We start from the raw sequence: 21,518 nt of genomic DNA, 5'->3' as shown, positions 1-21,518 counted from the left end.
TCAAGCTCAAGTTTTTTATATAGCACATTTAAAATAACCTCAGATGGCCAAAGGTCAGCTCTGCCAAAAATACAATGTTTTTGTAACAGCATCTGCTTTTGTTAACCCTAACCCCAGGCATGTGCAGAGGATGTTAAAGGGGCAGAGGCCCATATTTATAAAAGTGAGCTAATTACTAAAGAAATTAAAATATACCTAGAATGTCTACTTTTGTGACAGTGAGATATTTAAATGTATGTTTTTAAAACAAATCCATGACCAAAGTTGGTTAAAACACTCATAAATTACATTAAATGAATTTCTGTTTGTGCACATGTAACCCGGTCACAAAGGTTTAACCAGACAGAAGTGTCTTAGCCTATCGTAACACAGAAGTGCCTAAGCCAATCAGAATGCATTTCTTGCAGCAAAGGCTTGTCAGAGGTGAGTTTTGAAAAAAAAAGGGTAATTCGAAAATGGGCACTTCTTTAATAGGAGGGCAAAAGGGCAGGTGCTGGAACCCCCATTGAGGTCTATCTGTGCACGGGCCTGCCTTAACCTAATCAACCTTTTCAAAACCCAAATCCTGATCTTTCCCTAAAGCTAACCAATCATGTCTTTAACATTTCATTTAGAGACAGCTTTCTCCCCAAAAAAGTAAAACACACACTGAATGGAAGTATCTCTGTCTCCTGAGGTATCCCAACATTCTACCAATAGACTTTCTGCAGCTATATTTGTGTTTCCTACATGAAAATTGGTTGTATTTCTGGCTCCCTTCCGCCCCACCAATGCTTCTCAGTATTGGTGGAGATTAAGGAGAGATGGTTGTTTATCCTCCAAGTGCAGATCCACAATGTCAGCCGGCAGAGTAAAGTTTTTACTTTGCCCAACTTTCCCCCGTTAACTGGGTAGAGTCTGGCCGGAGCTTGTCCCGGGTATCAGAGTCCGGCCCAATTATGTCTCTCTGCCGCTGTCAGATTGTTTATACCTGGCTGCACATTTGTGTTTGTGGGGATGTGGAGGGTAGCTAAATTGCACCGGGGAGTGTGTGTATGTGTGTACAATACCAAGCCGACCATCCAGCCATCACTCCTACCTCCCTCTCCGCTGCCATCTCTCTACCCAGGAGGCTTTTCCACAGCTAATAAAGTGGGCCAGGTCCGCAGTTGAGCACTATTTTTATCAGAAAGCAATTTTCAGGAGGTGCCCACAGGTAAGCGGGTCCCAGAGCCTCAGACAATGGAGCCATGACAAGGAGTTTCCCACCGCCATTAACCTTTGCCGATCTACTGTGGAGTGCCCCGGTGCAGCAGGAGCATTCCACAGCCATTGCATAGAACTGGGCCATGTATTTATAACCATGCCTCAAAAGCCATTCCTTGTGTCAGATTTTCTGGAGACACAATGGATAAATGACACAAATTATTGTTATGTGCCCTTTAGTTATTTGAGATTTGGAGGGCGTTAGACATAACTAATCATGTCTGTCAATTAACTTAGAGACAGCACAGTCTGAATAGAAGTGTGCATGTATCATTGGTACTGCCTCCTTAGGTATTCCAACATACTATCAATACACTTCCTGGAGCTATATTAGTCTCTCCTATGTGAAAAGAGGTAGAAAATGTTATGTGCTTCTGCCTCCCTTCCACCCCATCATTTAAAAATGTAAATAATGTACGGGGACCGGATGAACAAAGGTACTGCAGAGGTGAGGAGAGGGAAAGATGAAGAGGTGTGTACCGTTAGGGATGTGTAAAGACAGATGGATACACACAGCACATCTGTCCTCTTACAGCTGGGCTATCCAGATCCGCACAAGTGTTATCACCACGGAGGAAGGCTTCAGTTATTGCTGTGTGTTATCATCGCTGAACTGCGGCAAAGTGAAATGTTTAAGTGTATAGATGTAGGTCACTCAGAAGGACTGTAAGAAAGGAGACCCGTACTTTCCTCTTTTACACTACAGCTGTCCCAGATCAGAAACTTTGAATACATAACTTTCAACTGGAAATGGACTGATTTGACGTAAAAAAGATTACGTTTCACTTTTATCCAAACACTGCTAATCGATAGACCGTTGGCCATGCCTACGGGAGCAATTTGGGGTCCAGTTTTTGGTTCAATTAAACTATATTAAGTTGACTCAAGGGGCTGGAGATTGAACTACCAACCCTCTGATTGGGGAGTCATTTAACCCCTTATCCAGAATTGCCCCAGATCAGCTCTTCGCTCGTATTACCATCGTCTTCCGTCCATCTCACATTTTTAATCAGTGAATGAGTCTTGTACCTGGAGCTGTGCCACAGAATGTTATCCAAAAGCATGGCACCAACATGTCTCATGTGCTTGCTGCATTATGCCCTTACAATTAACATTCACCTGGGACAGCTGTTTCTACTCTGGCACCTAGAGGGTTTTGCTGATTAAGGCCCGTCCACACGGAGACGATATCAGTTGAATCCGTTAACGTTCTCTATCGTATAGACGGTTGGTCCACACGAGGCCGAAACGGAAATGCAGATTCGGAGCCCGAATCTGATACCCTTTGATAACGGCTCCCAAAGTGGGTAGGGTCTGAGGACCAAACGCTTGCGGCTCCATGTGTTACGATAATTTCCTGAAAACGATGATGCCATAGCCCCGCCTCTCCTACTTACCCCCGCGTCATTGCTGATGCGTTTCGCCAACAACAACAACAACAATGGCGGATCACAGGATTGCGTTCGTGCTCCAGACGCTACTGACCATGATACAGATTTTAGTGCAAAATCTACAGCTCCTCTACCACAACTATCAGCAACAATAATAATATAATATAATAATAATAATAATCGTCATCGGTCTTATTCGCTGCTTTTGGTATATTTTGTGGCCACTTACAGGCCCGGCATATGTACTACAGCGTTTTGAGCATTTTCGTGTGGACTTGATATCGACTTTGTTTTTGTTTTCGTCTCCGTGTGGACGGGCCTAAGCCAAGACATCATCCAACAAGACTTGATTGTTGACATTGGGGGGAATGCTTCATCAAAAATGTGAAGGAACACGCTGTCACATACATTTGTTTCAGTTCATATTAATTTAACGAGGCAAAATGTTCTCCCTCTAGCATTTTAAAAGTGATTTTACTGATGTCCGCCAAGACTACCTGCTTACCGTAAATGGGAATAGCTACCGGGGAAGACAAAAACGCTATCTTCTTCCAGTTTTGGTTGCACCATAGATGGCACACTTCAATAAATTGAGCCTTTATTTTCCTGGAAATCGTACCCGGTGACAGGATTGCGAAGTGAAAGATTTGACTTATAGTGAGCCAATGCTGTCATTATTCTATAGTCAAAAAGTCAAAGTCAGCTTTATTGTCAAGAATTCTACATGTTGTACATCCAGAAATATCGTTTTTCGAGGTCCTACAGTGTGACACATCAAACAACAACAACAAAAAGATAACCGGGGTATACAGTTTAAAATGTTAACAATAAGTTAAAGTGTTCAGCGGAGATGGCAGAAAAGTGACGTGTGTGTGTGTGTGTGTGTGTGTGTGTGTGTTAGTTAGAGTCCAGGAAGACCATTTGGGGCATATGGGAGAAAGGTCGGAGGCAAGGTGGAGAGTTCAGGGGAGAGATGTCAGAGGGGGAGAGAGAGGTCAGGATCCTGACTGCCTATAACAATCTAAAACTGTCAAAATGTACTTCATAATAGGTCAAAGCAAACAAAAATGCATCTATTGCCACTATGAGGAATGGATTATGTCCGAAAATAGATAAGGACGGCACCCTGAGGAAAGTGGATTTGTCTTATTCAGTGTATAGACAGGGTGCAGTTAAAGGAATGGTGAAATAAAGAGTGGAAAGAATAAAAACGGGAGAGGGGGGAGCTGACAGTGAAGGTTTCAGGGCCTGGAGGCTACGGACAAATGGAGGAAGGGGAAAAGGGAACGGAGAAGTAAAGGACAGAGCCGGGACAAGGACAGCAGATAAGGGAGGCATCAAGACAGGGATATATATTCTGAATAAAATAGGTTTGGGGGAATGACAAAAAGCAAGGGAGGATGTATTAGTGATGGTGGAGAGGCGAACCCACAAGAGAGGCCAACAGACACAAATGTCAGGACAGGGAGCAAGACAGACTGACAGGCGAGTAAAAGCTGTACAAGTGAGACAGTGTGTTGAGGCAGGGCTGGGGTTGTTGCTCCCAGCGGAGACGTTATGTTCGTACGAGTCCAGGGCTGTCAGGCCATCGTTCTCTCTTTCCATCTTCCTCCTCTCAAGACAGCGACTACAATCTGCCCTGTGTGTTATTACTAGTGGTAAGACCCAGCCTGTCCTGTCAATCAAATTGCCCTGCCACCCCCCTTATCCTCAAGGAGTTTGAGAAGCCCCGGCCGTGAATACAGATTCATATTTGTGTGCTATATGGATATGAATGCTGTGTGATTGCATGTATGGGAAGGTCACACATGTTACTCAGAGTCCAATTCCGTCATGTACATTCTAATGCAGAAAAACTGATGCTCTGCAGTGACTCACTTCTCTGTATCATCATCTTGTCTTATCCTCCTGAAACAAGAGGCTAAGGGCAAAATGACAATCAGGGTTTTGTCTCAACCTGGTAACAGGGGCGCTGCCCCCTCTTACTTTCGGTGGGCACCTTCACACCAAAATGCAGATTTTCCCTGGATTTAAAGTGATGCCAGAAAACGATATTTTTGTTAGTCAAAAACGGTATATATATATAATTACTCCAAAAATAAGACAAGACACTTTTATCGTCCTTTTTTCTGTAGAGGAAGTAAAGAAACCGTAACTTGGGATGTATTTGTTGTTTGGGTGCAATATATGACTCAGCAGCTTTAAGAAATGAAGAAACTATTGTTTTCCGCTTCGCTCTAATGCATTATTTTCGCTGGAATGTGAGCGGGGCCGGAATTTTGCCGTAAGTGACGTTAGCGCCCTCATAATATATTTTTCTAGAAAACCCCTGACAGTCATGCTACTTTGTGTTCCATGATCCATTTCTAAAATAAGCACGAAACATTTACTTGCGTGATCCTTCAAGCTTAACGCTAATGTTTGTCTGCCAACTTCTCAAGAGAGGGAGAAAGTTCATCCCTCTTCCGCAAAGTAGTTCCTGTGTGTGTGTGTCAACTAGTTACCCGTAGCCACAGAGGGGAGCTGAGGAGATACCCTGCCTGCATGTGATCAATAATTCATGCTGTGTGTTTGCAGGGGAAACACCACTGTGCAATCAAACGTAATGTACCTACAGGAGGTATTTATTGTGTACTCGGCTTATTTTTGATGGACTTTTCTCATGGCGGGAGTTAATTTCCCCCTGCTAGAAGAGGTGCCTTTGACTTGTTAATATGATGATCAAAGGTGATACAAGGCTTTCCCCACTTTTTCAACAAGTCCACATACTGTTAGCAATTTAGAACTTCCCTTACAGCATTCAGCATTTTGCAGGCTAGATTAAACCACAAAGTGGAACACATGATCAACTTCATTTCACATATAATACAGTGTGTTGATGTGTTTCAGGTTGTTAACTTTGGTCACAAATATTGGGAGTATTTATAAAAGGTTGATTGATTAAATTACATTGGGTAATCAGATGGAATTTCAGTCACCCTCGTGGAAGAAATGAGTTGTAGCTGCAAACGGAGCAGATCATATAAATGAGAACATAAAAAAACAGAAACTACTGGAGATAATACAAAAAGAAAATAACACCAAAGGGCTTTCAATGAGAATGATGCAACTGATAAAGATAAATGAAGGCCAAGTTGGAAAACTACTGTCTCTTCCCTCTGAGCCATTACTGGCAAATGTACAGCTGGGAGAGAGTACTTCATTTTCAAATCCGTTAAATAAGTGTTGTAATTGTCTGCTTGGATGTGTTTGTGTGTGTGTAGCTGCAGAAGGACTAACACACACACACACGCCTGCCACAGAAGCCCATGAAAGATTAATGCTGAGTAGCCACTGGAACACTGCCGCAGCCGAGGTGAGCCTTTGTTATTGCAACAAAAAGGTACGAGGAAACTCCTCTCCTCGGTTATGTGTTTTTTTTCTGATGATGCCGGAAAAAAAACCTTGATTTGAGTCTGAGAAAGTAAATAAGGTTGTAATTGCCAGACTTGTGTCATAGAAATAACTTTCATACTACTGCTTTATTTAGTTTTTCATCAAGATAATCAGGAGAACATTATAAATGAATGTTGAGTTAGGTTCGGGAAATAAATCGTCAAATAAATAACTAACCAGTGACTTGAAGCACAATATACTTAATCTGTAAATGTGATTATTGTAAATGAATATATAAACCTAATTTCTAGACAGTATACTTTGGAACTTTTTTTAATATGGGTTTTTTCTATCCAGTAGAAGTCAGCAGAAACAAGCCTTGTAAGCAAATCATAGCTTGTTTACAAATTACACGCACATAACTTACAGTAAGTCCAATGTTCACTCTTTTCTGTTAACCTTTTCTCGAATAAATAATTAAGAAAATATCTCACTCTTAACTGCTAGTTTCTGCACAATGTTCGTTAGCTAATAATTAACTTTCTTTGTCGTTTGGTCCGTTTGGTAACAATGCTGATGAGAACCGTGAGAGTGAACTAAAGCCATAACATGGTCCATGATTGATATGAAAACATTGATTAAAGCAGATTTAATAGCAATACCTTGCTTTCCTCTCCTGTCCCTGCAATGCAGACCAAAGAACCACCCACACACTAACAGCCATTATCTCTAACATCTCCTCCATTATGAATATTTAAAGAAAGCACACATAAGAAATTAAACAACAACAACAGAGTCCCCATTTCCCACAACCCCACAGAGCAGTTTCCACAACAGGAAGCAACAAGAAAGTGGTCCCTGTGACCTAAAATGGCACCAAAATATTTAGAGAAATATCTGTATGTTCAAATCATGATCATACATTGAGGTTATTTCTTCAACTGCATGCTAAAAATCCCCTTACTCTTCAGGGGTTGGTGCAGGGACCTTGTTTTCTGCACGCTAACGGTTGCATAACAGGGTGTTAAGGCTCTGCACGGCCTCTCCCGGGATCCTGAGGGCAACCAGAGCAAAACATGCCCTCATCCTCTATTTCTGTTCTCCGGTCGTCTTCCCTCTCTCTCTCTGCTGCTCCGAACAATAGCAGAGCAGGTAGTTTAAGGTGTCCTCCTTCCTTTCTTATCTCAGAGGGATTTTCTCGTACTTTTTTCTCCTTCCCCTCGCTCTCTCTCTCTTTCCCCGTGGTTATTCCCCCAAGTGAAAATGGGTCACGTTTCTTCTGTCAGGAGAATGGCTGGGAAATTATAACCTCTATATCCTGTGTGTGCGTGCGCCTGTGTGTGCGCATGCAAGGTTTTTAATGTCTAGGGGGTTTCTGAGCTCTGGAAAAGTCATGTGCAAGGACCATTTTCTGGGTCTCATTAGGGGAACATTTTCTTTTTTTGGGTATGGCGTTACAGTAGGGTGGAGTTAGGGTAATATATGGATTGGGGCTACTTCTGACTTTTTAGCAAGTTCAAATTACTCAGGACTGTTTCTGTTAAGAAGACAATGGAAATGCCGTAATTTTAAATAAATGAATCTCAGGTATTCAGTCCAGTGCTTCTCAAAGTGTGGTCCGCGGACCACTGGTGGTCCGTGATCGCCCCCTAGTGGTCCGTGAGTATATTGGTAACATTTCATATTTGAAATAAATAAATATAGTTTTCCGCACTCTCGCAGGAATATCTCCGCAATGGAGCGAGGTTAAGTTTAACTTTCAAATGCATGAAATTGCCCAGCGCAACACCTTCATCACACATGTTGCCACTTGTTTGTACCATTTTCAGGCGATTTATAATCTGTTCTAGAAAAACAATGTGTTTTTTTATATTTGTGGAGTTAGGTGGTCCGCGAGTGTTTTTTTATTGGTTAAGTGGTCCTTGGTATGAAAAAGTTTGAGAAACACTGGTCTAAGCTAACGGTTAGCTAAATGGTGGTAAGATGTTAGCCGATTAGTGTCAAAACAGCATTTCAGCCAATAGGTTCTGCCACTTTTGCTTTTCACAGGGATTCGTTTTGCCTGCATTCGACCAAAGCCGGCTCTTACGTGATTGGTCAATAGTACACGACCAAAAACGGAAAGCCTTCCAAGATGCACATTTTTTCCCGTTGCCTACAGCATGCTAATCAACGGAGATAATGTCTGTGTTTACTTTAATTTAGACAAAGCAACAAGCTCTTGAAGTACAAGAATTATACAATGTGGGTTTATTTGGAAACTATTTGTACCAGAACATTGTACGTTGCCTTTCCCGATTCATTACGAAAAGCGAGCACAAAGTTAGCATTAGCATTAGCAGGTACTCTAATTGAAAAACGCTCAATTCTCCCTATTGTTACAAGATGAGGCTCAAAAATTCTACATTCATTAAGTAACACATGTTACATAAAACTCAAGAACTCTTGCCAACTACTTAAAGTCATGTTATGTGATTTGTTGACCGGGAAGGGATTTGAACTTAAAGGACTTGTGTTAAGTCTCACTGCAATTCCTTGTTGGCAAAGGCAGAAGCTACTAAAATTAAGGATAGCCATTAGGGAACGTACATGTTTCAACTGAATGATGTTCCCATACTGTACATGCAGCAGCAGACTTGTGTCTCTCACTGTATGCGTGTTCTCTCCAGGCTGAGTTTCCATTGTTCCTGTATCTGCTCGTTTTCTGGCAGTATGCATGTAGGCAGCTTTTGATGGACTTTGAAGTGAGCGCACCGATGCACTTCAAACAAGATCTCACACACTTTGCCTGTGTGCCAAGAGGAAAAAGGCAAAAAAAAACGCTTTTCTCTGCATGCTGATAGAGTGCACTCTGATCCTCGTTCTGTTTCTTTGTCTGTTCCTCCATCTCACTCTCAAGACTCCGCTTCTCCCTGCACATCAAGGAGCACCGTATGCTGTTCCACAAGTTGTAGCGTACAAAAGCTGAAACTGTTCCATGCACAGAGGCAGACTTTACCCACAGTTTCAGATGCCAGCATCAGCCTACCACTGTGTGAGTAAAAAGGAACCAGGTTGGGATAAAAAGACTCGGTCTCAGTCGACATGCAGCTTTAAAATACATTACAAAATACTGAGCATGCTTAGAAAAATACGCTTTATTTGCTGTTTAACTTAGCCCATGACAGGAATTAAGAACTATAACTGGAACTGAAGTTAACAAGGAGTAAGTTCAGATGAAATTCTATGCTGATAATCTTTCTTTTTCTTTAGTTTTTATCCAAAAAAAGGCTAGAGATAATATACTATTTTTAAAATAGTGATCTACTTTGCGTAGTATTGCTTGACATTGGCTACAGTATACATGCAAAATGGAGCCTGGTAAAAGTAAATGACATATATTTGTACACATAAATAAAGTCAGAACTTGCTGGTATCACATTTTACAAGATGGAGAAAGTATTTTTGTGTGAATTATGGTGCCCTTTTTTCATTTCAAGTTATGTTGCCACACAAGATGTATCTTTGAAATGACTTCCATTTCAACTGACATTTATAATGCACACGTTGCTGTTAATGCATATGTGGAAGGGTGGCAGTTTTGCAATCAAGACTGGTGAATTAAAATCACGCTCTTTAAAGGCTTACTGCGATACTGTACTATGTGCTGACCGTACCGAAGTGTAGAGGTAGCCCTCGCTGTTCATGGCGACGTACAGCCCTGTCTTGGTGCTCTGGATGGCCACTATCCTGAGCCCCACAGGAATCAAGTTGAACTGCACTGCAAGAAAAAGAAAAGCAGAGAAAGGATGAGTGGTGTTCGAGCAATCATTCTCCCTCTTAAACGCTCACAGTGCTTCCTCGATGCATAAAAACACAATAGCTTCCCAGCTGTCTCCTATTTCATCCTCCCTGTTGTACAGTATATCTGTCAAAGGCGAGAACGGGGGGTGGGAGAGAGAGTGAGAAGCAGGGTAGGATTAGGAGTGGGAGATTTAGGAGGAATAAAGTCTGCTTGCTAATACACCGCAGGTCAGACAAAGCCGGGAGTGAGAATTCCCCTGCTGGAGAGATAGATAAAGAGAGCTTTAGGAACACAGTACATTAGAAAGTGACAACTCCTGAGCCTGCTTTCAATTCATTTCCTGTCCCGACTCAGTAAACAGCACTTTGTAATGCTGTTTACCGAATCCCCGTTTGATGGAACCTTGGATTTTTATATGTGCATAGCTCTCCATATAAACTAACTTCAATTCAGTCACTGGAGCAGCACACACTGATGTTTGTGAATGTGTACATGCAATATGTTAGGGGCTTTTTGAATGCATTACTCTTCTCGCCAGTGTGTGTGCAGGTGTGTGTTTATCCCTCTCAGACCACTGGAGTGTGTGCCATAAAACAGTGCCTTATAGGATGTGACACGCTGAGCTGAGTGATACTGACAAAACGGCCTCTGGCTGCCAGCTGCTCTGTGGTCACGTTGTCATGATGAACACACATTACCATGATGCATTTGGATCCGGGAAGAGACTTACAACCAAAACAGACCAGCTTCAGAAGATGCAACGGCTATTATTACATTATACAAAGTGGGAATAAACACGTTTTAGTTTTTAACTCTAGCACAAAGTTTGCAAATATGCTGATTTGCCTACAATTGGTTATGGAATCAATACCACTCTTACTGTATGTCTGTGCACTCAGACTAATGAGTAGTAACTATATCTGCCGTCTTATGTCGGAAGTTGTTGCAGTTCACATAAAACCATAACCTGTTGCTACTATATGGACAATCATTCTTATTTTAGTGAATAAAATGTGCTGCCCGCTTTGATACTTTATGCCAAGCTTATTGACAGACAGTTACTCAGAGATTAGAGCAGAACAAAAGCAAGTTTGTGTATTTCCAAAATGTTCTTAAGGAGTGTTGGGCAAAACTTGACCTTAATTAATAACCTTTCAAACTTTATTTGACTACTATATTTTAGGTTGAGCATGACACAAGTCTGCCAAGTGACCAATTAAGTGTTTTTTGTAAGCTCAAAAATCAAATGTAACAACAGAAACGCTTATTAGCCATCTTTATGAAGTCACTAACAGATTTAAGCTTGAAAATCAACCAATTTTAGTTTGAGTTCAGGTCAGAAAAAACAAAACCTGCATCATTGTGATGAAGCATGTGAGGCTTTTTTTTTTCTTCAATGCATTCTTAAAATGACAGCGTGTTTGTCAAGATGATGGATCTCTTATACAGATGAAAAATGTAATCTGAGGGGTAATTTTTAGATTCTTGGGGGCATCAGCTACTATTAAAATAAATCAATTTCACATCAACATTTCTGCCAACATAATGGATGGAAGTGAAGTCATCAGGTGGAGATAGAAAGTCAATGCTGGCCATGGTGACAAACACAAACCAAACATAACTTACCACTCTATCAACTTAACCCTAGGCTTGAGTTTGGAAGTGTATAATTAAAGACGACGAAACAACTTTGTCCTCTTTTCATGGAAGATTCTAAAGTTTTTTCACATGCTAGCTAACAAGCTTATTCTTTTTAGGCGATGTGTGGAACGAGCAGACATTTGTTAATTCCAAAGGTTACCGATTATCCCATCTGTCCTGCATCATACATGAAACGCAGTGCAAACAGTGACGTGTGCCAGTGCGTAAATGCAGATGTGGGTAATGAAAACTGCAAATGCTTCTCTCCCCTTCTCCCTCTCTATCTTCAGGGCCCTGCTTCTTATTTGCTCCATCGATCCCTGCATCTCAAACAGTCGCTTTCGCAAATGAACAAGGTGTCACCAAAGACCACGGGCGGGATGACAAATAGAGCAGGGCACGCTCCCGTCGCCTCCCCCCCCCCCCTGTTTTCCATTCACTCTTGTTCCCTCACTCTGCTCGGTATTGATGACCCCACATAACCTGAATGATTTCAAGCTAACAGCGGATTAATTAGCTAGTTAGCTTCAGATCTCCTGCTGCCCCCGTCATTATTACTAAGAATGGAAAGCTTGGCAGGCGTAGCAACAGTAACAGGGCCTAGCAAACTGTCTATTACTTCCTACTTCTCCACCACTCTGTCATTTGTTTCTCTTTATTTCCCCTTCCAGGAAACAGCTTGCTTTTTTTCCTCAATCGAAAGAATCTTCTCTTATCGAATGGATCACACAACTTTCTGCCTGGGATAACAGAGGCATCCCATCTCTCCTCTGTTTTCCCCTTTATCGTCCTTTCTGTTTGACTCGCCTTTTTTTCTCACAGAGGAGGTTGCCGGATTAATCAAAAGTATTTTTGAGGGAGAGACAAATGAAGGGGGCGGGGAGGAGGGTGTTGCCAAATCAATCCCGCAAGTCAATTTGAGGCTTGCGATCATCTACACAGTAAACAAACAAGGAGAAAGTGGAGGTGGGGTGAGATGGAGGAGGGGTTGGGGGGGGGAAGGGGGGCACAGCTGAGGGCACAGCTGAGGGCACAGCTGTGCAGAGGGCATCTGCAGGCCTGCACACTGTCGGTTGCATTGTGTGGCCCAGTTGGTCTCTACTGGAAAGAGAAGAGGATTACAGTCGTTTGTGAGAAGTCACGCAGAGTTTAACTTGTGTCAAAAGCTGACTAGATAAAAGCATTGTGGCAGGATGGAAACTTATTGTGTGATTTTTGAAATATAGGCCCATTCCCAAACCGCCCCCTACACCCTACCCCTCCGTTTGCGCGTTCACACGGAGGGTCCGCCATATTGAGGGCTGTTCCAAAGCAACGAGTGTGGAGGGGGAGTGGGCTATCAAGCCCTCAAACAGCGAGTCTGCAGCGGTGCTGACTTGAGACCGGTCTCTACCTGACCGGAGTCACGCTGTGTGTGTCCGTCAGGAAACACGCTGTTTACAAGTAGTTCCAGCAAACATCCACTGATAAACTGCGATGTTAACAACCTCATGATAACCTCATATGTTTTTAACTTAGGATCATACCTGTGTTTAGTCTAGAAAAAGGTAAATGTGTGCATTTTATTATAAAGTTGTGTATATTTACAGACTGTTGCAAAAACTAAGAAGCTTATAAACATCAGGTTTCAAACTAAAAGAGCTTTGAAACACAATGAAAGATGTTTGGAGTTTTATTTGAGTTATTCATTTAAACTTTTTGTCTAAGAGATGCTGATTTGAAACCGTTGTTACATACAGTTACGGCATTTCCTGTTTCTGCCGGAGAGAGGGGAGGCCGTCCCAAAGCTTGCTGCTGTATTTACTCCCTCCATCTGACAGGAGGGAGCCTCGTTGAGCTGCGAGTGTGGCTACAGACGGAGTTCACTCCATCTCGGAGGGGTAGGGTCGAGGGAGTGGTTTGGGATTGGGCCATAGTCTGCTCTGCGATTGGGTTTTGCCTTTCTGATTGGGTCTCATTTTGTTATATTTAGTCTCTATCAACTTGTTGTGTGGCCTTACAGTGGCTGACCCCAGTAGGAGCAAAGCAAATGTTCTAAGTGGCCAGAGTTGGTACTACATTTCCATCAGTATCATTAGGGCCTAAAAGTTGTGAAAAGCGCAAAAGCCGAATCCAGACTTATTTTCCCTCTCCATTCATCTCAAAGCTTAAGAAACACTATACAGTGCCTATGCTCTATGGGCCCAAGTCCCAGGATGATCCGGGTACTTTTTCTATCTATAGTATGAGTATAGTAGAATTTGACAAACACTAGTGTGCAACTGAGACCATTGTCAGGCAATTGGCACATGGATGTGACCTGTGGTATTAAAAATGTTGGATGTCTTTCAAGTATTTTTAAGAAACCTTTCAGCATTAAAAAAGAGTAAAGGCAAGTATTGACACCTAATTGATACAAAGTACCTTAAAAGCTACAAAAAACAAAAACACTTATGATAATGAATATATGACAAACTAGTTATATTTTTAGGTGGAGGGCTGTGCAAGAATGTGCAAAATATAGTAAGAGGTTATATATAACTTGTGTTTCTGTATTCTCGCTCAGATACCTGTAACACAAAACTAGTTTGAATACATAACACCAAAGACACTTTTCCTAACTTATATCTAGATTCATTTGGCGTTTGCTTGCATTGTGAAAGCTCAGAGAAATCAACCTCGTTACGAATTAACTTACGATATTCTTTCACGTGTAGAAAAACTCTTCCGTGTTATACAATTTCTGAAAAATGCTAAATAAATGAATGAAAAAACGGCCCCAATGTTTTCCTCGTTTTATTTTTGCAATGTCATGATCCGTCTGTTTTCCGTCTTTTTATTTTTTTACATTTTCACCCCCTGTTATGTCTGCTTTACTTCCTGTCTCTCCCTCCTGTTTGACTACCTGATTGTGTTCACCTGATATTTGCCTTCCCTCCCCAGCTGTGTCTTGTCCTTGTGATTAGACTTGCATGCATTTAAGTTCTTGTTTCCGTCCCGTTTGTTGGATCCCCGTTTTCTGTTTGTAGAGTTTGTTTTGATAAGCCTTGCTATGCCATAAACCAAACATTACAATTTTCCTTTGGGTACGTCCTACATTTGGATCCACCCTTCATTGCTCTCTCGTGACAGAAAGCAAATGTCCATGTTTCACGCTAAAAACAATCACTTCCAAAAAATTGAATTACATCTTGAAACAAGGCCCTGGAATCAGTTAAGCGACACTTGAACTGATAAATACAAGCTGATTTGCATTGGCAACAACGGAAACAGCCTCTCTCCATTCACACACTGTCATTGGTGTTGTAAAAAATGAGCTTTAAAGACACACCAGTAGATTAAATTACTTGTAGAGCAACTTCGCGGCCGATTTCCCTCGCGGTCGATGACACCGATGACAAGACAACTACCTCTCTCCTCCCGTTATTTAACTTCTCCCTCTTCCCGAGGCGTTCCACTCCATTCCTCTGAGCCTTTTATCAGTCTGCCTTTCAGTCCATCTGTCTTCTGTCTCTTCTTCTCTCTTTCCCTGGTGCTTTCACCCTGCCTTATCATGAATAAACAACCCCTTTTATTATCTAACTCGGTGTTTTTGTTACCCGTCTCTTAATTTGTCTTCCCCATTTGTTCCCTTTCAATTCCCTCAACGCCTGCTGTTGTTCTCCCCATCCCGTGAAACCAATACATTTCCAACGGCGTCCATTCATCTTTGTCCTATTTTACCCTGCAGCCTTCTCTGCGGGTCTCTTCATCACTCTCTCCTCTTGTCTCTGCTTCCTCACGTCTCGGCGTTTGGTATTCTTCATGCTCTCCTTTTCATCCTAACCAAAGCTGGTAGTCTTTCACCTTTCCTCCTCATCTGGCATCTGCTTTTCGATGTTCACATTTCTGCTGCTTTCAAGTTTTTCTCTCCCTCTGCCCTCTTTGAAGGATTGTTATCGAGCACTGGGGAAAGTCAGACAGAAGAGCAAGCTTGTTCCAGAATAGAGAAAAGTCAGATTTCTCTCCAACAGTGGAAGATTGTAATTAAAGTGGATAAAAGTCGAGCTTTTTCTTGTGGCTTTCAAATGTAGAGTCAATAGCTTTCATCTCTTTCAGTCAACTCGTCTGTCTTCCTGTCTCATTCTGGGTTTTTCTCTCTACTTCTCCATGAAACTGAATTCAAACCATCCAGTGACAATCACACTAACAGCTCCATCACTTCAATTATTTCCCTTGTGCTTCCTTTTATGTATTTTTTACTCTTCATTCAGCTCCTATGATCTATGTTTAATTCACTGTATCTCACTTCATCTATATGGTTAGTGAACAAACCCTCCAAACATCAATTATGTCCTTGTCTTACCTCTGTTGCTGTTTCTGTGGTTTGAACCAGTTGTGGAATTGTATATCTGTCACAAGCACTTTCAATCAAAACTCCCAACAAATAATTGTGTTATTGTCTTGAATATTTAATTATTGTAGATAAAACAAGTTTGCAGGGCCTTGGAAATGTCATTCCCAACAGGGGGAAAGGTCTGAATAAAACCTGACAGGTCAAAGGCCGCAAAATAACGTTTGCTACACAAAACTATATTATAACTGAATTTCTTTATTATTTAAAGAAAATCCAGATGTTTCCTGGGTCCTCAGACCTTTTCATTTTTTTTGTAAACATGAAATAATCATGACATTCAAGACATGTTTAACATATTCCACAGCATAATACACTTTATGGGTTTTGTTAGGCAATTTGTAATTATTACACAACGTTTCCACTCATGTAAATGAGTTCCTAAAGTCAGAAACTAATTAAATTACAGCCATAATGTGCAGCGTGTGAACCCTACAATTACTCTACATAGCACTACAACTAACAATGTATGCCATTTGAAATATGCTAGAATTACAACACACTTTAGACTTAGTGGGTTTAATTACAGAAATACTCTAGATGCATAAGTCCCCCATTAAAGTTATGGGTGAGGGTAAGAGATTGAGATTTCTTTGTTAAAAAAATGGTTAGGGTTAGAAAGCTGCATTCCATAATGGAAACCTATGGCTGCTACAACGGTACTTCGGAAAATGGTTGGCGAACTGTAAAGAATAAGTGATTAATTGTAAAGGGGCTACATTAACAGCACCTTATTGCCTAATAAATAGATAATACATCTCCCTCAGCATGCTCATTCTGCTGCCTCCAATCCTCTTCCAGCTTTATTACGTAACAGCGATGAAGAGCCAAGAGGAGAGAGGGGCAGGGCGGGGGGAGCAGCTCCTCTGACCTCCCACCAGAGGGGGGAGACACAGTGATGGAGGAGCCATCACCTGTGTGCCAGCTGCTCCTATTGCTCCCTCTTTTTCCTCTCTGTCATCCCCACGTTCTCTCCCCTCCCTCTCACTTGCTCTCTCTTCCTCTGCCAACCCACCGCGTCTCGCTGGCTCGGTTCTCTCTGGTGTATTCCGCCGTGCCCTCTTTTTGTTTCTCTGATCCTCTTTTGTCGTTCTTTTGTAGCTTCGATATACTATCACTTCCAGCTTTGTAACAACTTTCTCTATCGCCTAGTTCCAGAAGCCCTGAGGGAATTTAGTGATCAAACATTACTAGGCCATACGTTTGTCACATTTTGTTCTGCTACATCCCCTCAGAGCTTCCATACTTCCTCCCTTCCCGCTCGCCTTCGGATGTGCCCTACGGTATTATGTGATGAATATTTCAGATCGAACATGAGAATGTTTAAAGTTCACAGTGCAGCTATGTTTGCCTCAGTGTAGGTGTGCTGTTACATAAGAGAGAAAGGTGAGAGCATGTCTAATCAGTTACTGCAGAGCTTTCTTGAGGTGTTGCGGCCTAATTTATCCAAACATATGTTAAAGGACTCTCACAAGTTTTCCCAATACTTTCTTTCAAAGGATCTTGTCTTTAAGAGAACTGTCTTGAAAGATTGTACACGTCCAAATATAAATGAACACTTTAGAATCAGCAAACATAATCCTGGCAATGTCTAAAGGTCCTTACACACCAAGCCGATTTCGGCCGTCGATAGATGTCCATAGATGTCTGGCCGTCGATGAGTGTCCTGTCGCCCTACTCAGATTAGTGTGTCCCGCCCCGTCGTGTCTTTTCGGCCGTACCGACACCTTCCGCCGCCGATTCAACATGTTGATCGGGAGGCTGTCGGCTCTAGGCCAAATAAATCACTCTGATTGGCTGTTCAGCTTAGCGAATCAGTGCATGAGAAGCGAAACGGAAGTGAGGGACCCAAACAAACTATTAAGAAGGCAAATCTGAGATTTCATTTAACTCCAGCTCTCGACACAGGTTCGGGAAAGCCCCATGAGCTTCTCGCTGTAGAGTGAAAATAGAACACACACGCTATTTGTTGTTTGTTTGTATCACGCAGTCTGTTCTTCTTCTCTCAGTTATCACGCAGTCTGTCTTCCGGTTGTTGCCTCTTTTGAATGATGAATACACACTACCGCCGCCTGCTGGTAAGGAGAGTTATTGCCACCCACGCATGCGCAGTTCGTACGTGCTACTTGGCCGTCGGCTGAAGTCTTTGCGGTGTGTTCCAGTGCGACACATGGCCAAGACGTGTTCGTTGGTGTCAGTTTGGTGTGTAGGCCCCTTAAATCACATAAAACATGCTGTTAAACTTTTTCTGCGGGACAAGCGCCCATTGACATCAGGCCGGCAGATAGCTTGCACATCTTCCGGCGCAAACTGAAAACTCATCTCTTTCGACTCCACTTCGAGCGATAGAACTATTAACAAAGCACTTTTATACTAATAAAGGACTGGCTTACCTAAAGCCAGTTGAGTAGCACTTGAAATGCTTGGCTCTATGAAACCTGATGTACTTATATGATTCTGTTTTCTTCAAGTTTGTATTTTGTTGGTCGAACGCACTTATTGTAAGTCGCTTTGGATAAAAGCGTCAGCTAAATGCAATGTAATGTAATGTAATGGAAAAACTCCCAATATTTGCCTCACGGTTAAATCCATTAAAAATTTCTTTCAATCTTGGCAACACTGCTGTTGTAAAGGAAATGTTCACAGAGAGAACCTCACAAGTGACATTTTTTTTACTTCCTCCTTATGAAGATTATAAATCCAAAATTGTGCAAGCATCATGTTTTCCCTCCAAACTGGTGTTATGACAGAAAAAATGCTGTGTTGCCACATCAGGGTTATCCCATAATACAATATTGATATCTTTGGGAGGGTTGGATGGAATCCAGGGGATATGATGTTTTGGGCAGTAATCACCTAGCTGATGACCCTGCAGGGAGAGGAGTGTGTTAACATGGTTGTAATGTTGGTGTGTGAGTGTTTTCATCAATAGAGGACCTCAGCAGTTTTTTTGCAATAATGGGAGAACACTTAAAGCCTCCATTCAGATCCTCAGAGAACTCTCTGCTTAAGTGACTTTAAAATACTGCATTTATAAGATGAGTGCATGTAGACATCCAAAAAATAGTCTGATATGAATGTGAGAAATGGAGGACAGAACATTTTGAAACTGTGGAGGGCGCCCATCTGTGGCAAGGCAAATGGTGCATTCACATTCTCCACTGATTGCCCCCAAATCCCTAACCCTAGATCAGAAGTTTTTCCTCTAGCTTTGGTGAAATATGGAAACAACTCGGAGGCTACAATAAAGATGCGTTGTATTTTATTTCTTAGATTTTTTGAATAACATATTGACAGAGGTGGGGGACTCGAGTCGCATATTTTTGGACTCGAGACTTGCTTGACTAACATTGATAAAATAATTGACTTGACTTTGACTTGGTATTCATGACTTGAGACTTGACTTGAGACAGGTGACTTGAAAGTACTTAATTCAATATTTGCATTTGTTTTTGTATTGTACGGAGCCCCTAAAGGGCAATGAAAGAAAAAAATATATACTGTATCTCGTTCGCACGAGAAAGTTACCGGAGCGCCAAGTAGGAAGTGGAGCACACAACCGTTTCATTGCAGACTGTAATGTTTATGTTGGGAAATGGCAGTGCATACATTATTTTAGATATATTTCAAACTCGGACTCTCATTCACTTCATGAAATCGCTACAGCACCAGGAGGCAGCGGGACGTGCAACTCCGCCTATGAGAAGTGCAGCACCAACGCGCAAAGAGCTGTGCCTTTTACGCAACGCCTTCACTGTGTTGACTTTCATTAGAACAGCTAGAGAGCGACCGCAGGCTGCTACGCTTTAACCACACACACCTCTACACACATCAAACTGCCCAATTAATCCCCCTATTACTTGTTGTATAAAGGAGATATCCGGTCACTAAGGTGTGTGTGTGTGTGTGTGTGTGTGTGTGTGTGTGTGTGTGTGTGTGTGTGTGTGTGTGTGTGTGTGTGTGTGTGTGTGTGTGTGTGTGTGTCACAACGGCATTTGTTTTCAAACTACCATGAATAGTAATTTACACACATCTGGTCAACTCCGTATATGTGGGTGTTCCCAAATGACAGACATTTGTTTAATCTTAATGTCGCACTGTCTGCAGCACACACACACACACACACACACACACACACACACACACACACACACACACACACACACACACACACACACACACACACACACACACACACACACACACACACACACACATATAATGCACCCTGGTACACTATTCCGTTGTATTGACTTTGATGCACTATTTATTTGTGCACAGACACAGTTAGAAAAACAATGAGACAGTCATATGAGAAGCACCTTAGACAGACCATGGAGAAATGCTGTGACCCTGCTGAAGGGGAGCCAGGGTAGGATGCTTAACATGTTGATGTAAAATATTTGTGTTGTACTCCTGTTATCACTTTAGAGCCCTTTTAGAACTTATAGGGTTATCATTTCAGCGCCCCACTCTCCATTGCAAATAAAACTAATCTTTTCATATCCACAATATTTGAACTGATTTAAATGCTGAAACTGGGTTATTCATCAGAATTGTGTGTGACTTGCTTGATCTGAGCAATGATTTGACTTGCTTGACTCTCACCACAGTGACTTGGGACTTGCTTGAGACTTGTAGGTTAAGACTTGAGACTTGCACATGTAAGATTTACTCCCACCTCTGCATATTGATATGTATCCAACTTGGTCCTACTTGACCAGCGTTCACTTGAATTCAAAGGAACTAGTTTAATGTTGAATCTTCCAATGTAAACAAACGTGACATTTAATTTGAATATCTGCCCAATGATTCAGAAGCCCACTAAAATATAATGAGTTCTTCTTTGGACCATGCTTTACACTTGTACTAAGTAGCAGAGGTGGGACCAAGTCATTGTTTTGCAAGTCCGAGTCAAGTCTCAAGTCTTGGCGCTCAAGTCCGAGTGAAGTCTCAAATATTTGTGCTCAAGTTCAAGTCAAGTCCTAAACTTTGACAAAACGAGTCATAAACAAGTCATTATGTGCTTTTCACCAAATGTAATGACATCGATCAACAGAATAATACTTAATAATCAAACTGCTCTTTATTAGTCACATTAATAATTTAATAATCAATTTTCTCTCTGCTGGTAAAGTAACGTGTGTTTTTCTAATTTAAGAGGGATCAGTAAGGTAAGGCTACCGTGACGGTTTGATTCAGAAGGAGTTTAATTGATAAGATCCCTGATGTTGAGGTAACCAGAATGTTTATTTCCACTGTGTACAACATGTTATAAGGGACCCACAATCTATCTTTATGCAAGGGATAATGTGCAGCCAGGCGGTCTCTATGGGGAAGAGAACACCTGAATCTAGATCCCTCTGCAGGTGGTACTTTAACTATATTTTGATGCTAATACTTTTGTACTTTTACTTGTAACATTTTGAATGCAGGACTTTTTATTGTAACCGAGTATTCCTACACTCTGGTACTTTTGTACTCAAGTACAAGATCTGAACCTCTCCCACATCTGACAGTAAATCCTGAGGTTACCAAAATAAAGGTAACCAAAAAAGTGTATTTTCATTTTACAAATCCTGCACTCAGCTTTGCTTTCTCCAATATCATTGAAAAGCAGCCAGATGCTGCTTCTTTTTTCGGTTTTCGCTCATTTCTTGATTTTTCCAACGCACTTGCATTTAAATCCATCTCCCCGTCGCTCTGTGCA

At 41.7% G+C, this 21,518-nt stretch overlaps 1 protein-coding gene across 1 annotated transcript in view; it reads right to left on the bottom strand.

The window, feature by feature from the left end:
* Nucleotides 1–21,518, bottom strand: part of fgf11a (fibroblast growth factor 11a) — a 125,150-nt gene that overhangs the window by 22,901 nt on the left and 80,731 nt on the right. The window contains exon 4 of the mRNA XM_034236229.1: nt 9,668–9,771. Within this exon, the coding sequence (XP_034092120.1) occupies nt 9,668–9,771 (104 nt within the window). The remainder of the gene's footprint in view (nt 1–9,667; nt 9,772–21,518) is intronic.

Source organism: Gymnodraco acuticeps, unplaced genomic scaffold (assembly GCF_902827175.1).
Source record: "Gymnodraco acuticeps unplaced genomic scaffold, fGymAcu1.1, whole genome shotgun sequence".
Lineage (NCBI taxonomy): Eukaryota > Metazoa > Chordata > Actinopteri > Perciformes > Bathydraconidae > Gymnodraco > Gymnodraco acuticeps.
The sequence above is the reverse complement of the archived record's forward strand: the minus strand, read 5'-3'. Positions and strand labels throughout refer to the sequence as shown.